Raw genomic sequence first — 4,249 nt, 5'->3', positions numbered from 1 at the left:
TCATATCTGTATTCTTTCGTCATCGAGCTCCTTGATCGCCTCCGTCACCTGCAATTGGATGTCCTCTTGCGAGTAGTAGTAGAGTAGTAGTAGCAGGACAAAACTCCAAACTACTTGTTAATGTGTTCCACCCTATTGATGACAACTAATATTACTAAAAGCTTAGATGAAGAAAGAGCTTCTGTTAAGATCCTGCTTGCAATGCACACTCCACAGTGGCGGTGGCAGTTCTTCACGGGAGGCATTTGCGCCTCTACCTCTCCTCCCTCACCACCGTCGCTGAGTTCCTTCACTGGTGGTCGGCACTGTGACACTCTCCGGCCTGTGCCGATGATGCATCATCCAAATAATAACCAGTCCAACTGAAAATATGCAATGCTACGAAGAGGTCTAATAATCGGAACAATGAACTGACTAGCCTACTTGGGCTGAAATCTGTGCATAGAGGCATAATAACAAGCAAATCGCACCACAAAATACCAAAAATGCGACGGCATACTACTTAACATACGCTGATTATATAAAGCTTAATAAAGTGCTAATACAAGGTCCTCGACCATACATACGTAGGTAGCAAGTGAACAACGGTAGAAAGGCACACAGAGCAGGTAGATTTAACAAACTGTACAAAACGTGCAACTAAGCCGAATCAAGACGCTATATGATCGGCAGAATACTTCAGACATTACCAACATAGGCATCCTCCTGATGCGGCGCAGCCTGCCGCGGGAGGGGCACTAGCCTGAGCTGGACAGTCCAGCGAGGCGCACAGGCTGATTATTTTTTATGCCCGGACCACCCGCGCCGCCGTTACCACCTGCAAAGGAGTAGGGGGCTGGGCAGTCACTAGGACAGTGCCCAAGCTGATTACATCTGAAGCAGAAACCAAGGCTGCCGTTGCCGTTTCCAGCTGAAGAGCCATGCGAGGCGCCTGCACCGGACAGTCTCTAGCCCAGTGCCCAGGCTGATTGCATTTGCAGCACAACTGAGCTTTGGATGCAGAAGAGCCGTACGAGGTGGCCTGCCATGGACAGTCTCTGGCCCAGTGCCCAGGCTGATTGCACTTGCAGCACCGGCGAGCATTGGATGCAGAAGAGCCATATGAACTCGGCGTGAAGTCCCAACCTGTTGGTGGTAGCTGGATATCCATGGCTGCAGGGCAGTTCTGCACGTTGTGCCCAGTGGAGCCACATGTACTGCAGGCATATCGTGCTGCTGATGGTGCTGCATTAGGCATCCCGCCAGATACCTTAGCTTGCCGTCCGGCGTCTGAGTTGGTGAAACCAACGTTCACAGCAGTAGCAACACCATTCGCACCAGGTGCCGAGCCTCGACCATCCGCCCAAAGGCCATCAAATGCTCCAAGATAAAAAACATGACTCTTGTTTGATGTGTGGTCCAATCTTTCAGCCTTCATGATGCTGACTTTCACGCGCGCCTCGTCACCGAAGGTTTCTTCCATGACTTTCAGCTTCAACAGAAATTGCTAATAACAGGCCCCATGTATTATTTCTGCAAATCGTGCGTCATCTAGATCCTCATTTTTTATCATGACAAGCTCTTCCGCCGAGAGGCCAATTATTTCCTGGCCAGCTTCTTGGAATGCAGTAGCATTGGTAGTCCCAGTGTGGTCCTGGATCTTACACTGAAACAAGTATCGATACTCACAATTTTGAGAGCTCTGCTGGCATTTGGGGCAATGCCACATCCCATCACCATTATTTGTTACCTTTCTGTTGCAGCGCTTACCATTAACCTCCCTTGTGCAAGCTGGATAAGAAAATTTCTCAGTGTTGATGTGTGAAATTGTAGCTTCAACAGTGACCCAATCTGGCTGATCTGATCGCCCCATATTCTCATCCTTGATCTGCGCAACTGTTTTTCGGAAATACATCTTTTCCATGCTTGAAATTTCCTGAGATAAAGAAGTGCAAACTGCTAATTTCCCTTCAGTTATGTACCACTGCATCAGCTTTTCTGCATCAGGCAAGTCTGGATTTATTTTTAACAAGCTTGAGTTGATTGTGTCCACAAATTTGCCGTTGAATTCACATATGCGGCCACCTTTCAAGGCAAGTATAGGATTAGTACCAGAAATGCACATCGAGTGCAGCAGCTGACCTTCAGCATTACAGACATTTCCCCATAAGGTTATTTCCACACTGCAACCAGACATGTCCTTCAGTTGAAGGGTCTTTTTTCTGGGTTTCTGTGCCATCCTTCCGCGTTATCATAACAGAAGGACTAACTGATGTAACAACCCCAAGCAAATCAATCATAGATCCATTGTCCATATTTACTATTTCACTGATCTGTTGGAAATTATATTGCTGCCAAGGGATGCCGCTGTCGTCACTGCAATAAATTTCTATAGATGTTGAACTATCCCAAATCAGTTCGTACGCATTGTCTAAACAGTTAACTAACTTCTGCTCTGGTTTCAACAATCCTCCAGATATGAGGTACACATTTCCAACAACAAGCTGGTCAGAGAATTGAGCAGCCATCGAACCAAAGCATGTTGCACGAATTTCTCCACCCTGTGCATCAATGAGATCAAAGGATAAGGCTTGCAGTGACCCTGCCCTTGATTGTCCATCTACCTTGGTACGGGTTCAAGAAAGCAACAGGGGTGACATTAGGAGTGACATTGTTAGCAACAGATCCTCTGTTCACATATGCTGGAGGTGGCTGCTGACACAAAAACTCTGCAGGGCGTGGGCCAAAGCCCTGACCAATGGAACGAACTGCAGGCATTTTCCCTTGATGAGAGTTCAGTGAAAGCTGCTGCATCTTGGCATTTATTGTGTTTTGCTTTAGCACTGAACTATGAAGTCTGCTGAATGGCAGATTGTTCACAGCATTTTCTGCCCTTGCAGCAATAGAAGAGCGCAACAGACCTTGATCAGGAGAAAATGCCATGGCATTAACACCTTGCTCAGCCCTTGACCCATTGATGCCTAGGCTACCAGAACAGGATCTGATATTTGGTTGAGCAGCATTGACCTGATAACTTGAAGGACTCCCGATCAGTGTACACTCAGTTTGCACTACTTCAAGTTGGATAACAATGATGACTCTGGAACGAAAACCCAATATACGTCAGAAATATTATAGAATTGTCAATGGACAAGGCATAAAAAAGAAAGTTGTCATAATAGAAAAGATAGTTGGGAAAGTAGAGATTGCCGATAAAAGGGACCCTTATACTTTAGTAAAAAGCCTCCCTTCCACAACAAGAGCCCTGTCACCAGATTGTGGAGGCCGAGTGCTACATATCCCCGATCTTCAAACCATTATCCTACCCAAAGTATCTTGTTATGGATCAAGGTTAACATTTGGTATCAGATGGTTAGCAGTAGGGTTTACAATGCTCAGTAGTGAGCGCCATGATGTGGCGGGCTTCATGACTTCGCCCCCTAGGGCTTCCAACCTTCAAAGGCCATGAAGACCTGGAAGTCTGGAACCACTTCTAGTGTATTAGGGAAATCTGAACAGGAATTGGTAAAGAGTTTTGTCAACCGCTTCGGCTGTCAGTTTGGGAATGCCACTTTCTCCTCGGTGTGGCACTTTAGCTTGGCATGACCAGTGTGGCCCTGGGCAGGTTCTTCTACAAGAATGATCCTTTCAGGTTCAGGCTCCCAGGGATGGACATTATTCGATCATCGGTAATAGAAGCAGACATCACTACCCCTCAACAAGGTGGGTTCTAGAAATATAACCCCGGATGCCAGCTGTCTAGCAAAAAGCGTTGTAATGTTATGGCCTAAAAGTATGGCACATCCAACGCAATTGGTATGTAACACATGTCCTAGTAAGAAACCAACAGAATCAAAGAACATACTAAAGATAGAGGCAATTGGAAAAAATATATGTTTAATTTAAAAAAAATGAGAGATAAGTGTTTGTTAAGACGGTAGAGACACTATTTTTGGTGGTCAAGTCAACTCTTCTCTCCCCATAAAAGGGACCCCATGTACTCCGCCAAAATCAAGCAATGAAATAAAGAGAAGATCTCTAAGCCTCAAACCTTCCCATCCACGCCAGGGAGCCACAAGAGTGTTGTTATGCATGTGTATATACATCATATTAATCTCGACAAATCAAAACAACATGTAATATTAGAGGAGCCACAATAACTAGACGAAGAAACTCGTATAAATCCACTCGGTAACAACTAACAGTCCTTGGTAACAATCAAAAGGCAAGTTCCCACATGAATGGGGAGAAAGAAATGAATCTGGAGGTT

At 45.6% G+C, this 4,249-nt stretch overlaps 1 protein-coding gene across 1 annotated transcript; it reads right to left on the bottom strand.

The window, feature by feature from the left end:
• Window positions 1-2,987, bottom strand: LOC123165947 (replication protein A 70 kDa DNA-binding subunit C-like). The gene is made up of 7 exons (XM_044583713.1): window positions 2,604-2,987; window positions 1,730-2,121; window positions 815-1,471; window positions 690-747; window positions 258-322; window position 132; window positions 1-65 (listed from the first exon to the last, which is right to left on the bottom strand). Exons 1-7 carry the CDS (start codon window positions 2,920-2,922, stop codon window positions 1-3), a joined length of 1,557 nt encoding a protein of 518 aa, XP_044439648.1. The 5' UTR covers window positions 2,923-2,987.
• Window positions 2,988-4,249: the final 1,262 nt, after the last annotated feature.

Source organism: Triticum aestivum, chromosome 1D (genome assembly GCF_018294505.1).
Source record: "Triticum aestivum cultivar Chinese Spring chromosome 1D, IWGSC CS RefSeq v2.1, whole genome shotgun sequence".
In the NCBI taxonomy this organism is placed as follows: Eukaryota; Viridiplantae; Streptophyta; class Magnoliopsida; order Poales; family Poaceae; genus Triticum; species Triticum aestivum.
Note: the sequence above shows the minus strand (reverse complement) of the source record. Positions and strands in the feature narration are given on the sequence as shown.

What these genes read in the sequence shown, in the direction of transcription:
- LOC123165947 (XM_044583713.1), bottom strand. Translation starts at nt 2,922, where the DNA reads ATGGCATTTTCTCCTGATCAAGGTCTGTTGCGCTCTTCTATTGCTGCA. An exon ending in GTAAGCGCTGCAACAGAAAG is followed by an intron (nt 1,472 to 1,729) that starts GTAACAAATAAT and finishes TTTCTGTTGAAG; the next exon opens with CTGAAAGTCATGGAAGAAAC. An exon ending in CCCCTACTCCTTTGCAGGTG is followed by an intron (nt 748 to 814) that starts GTAACGGCGGCG and finishes TGGACTGTCCAG; the next exon opens with CTCAGGCTAGTGCCCCTCCC.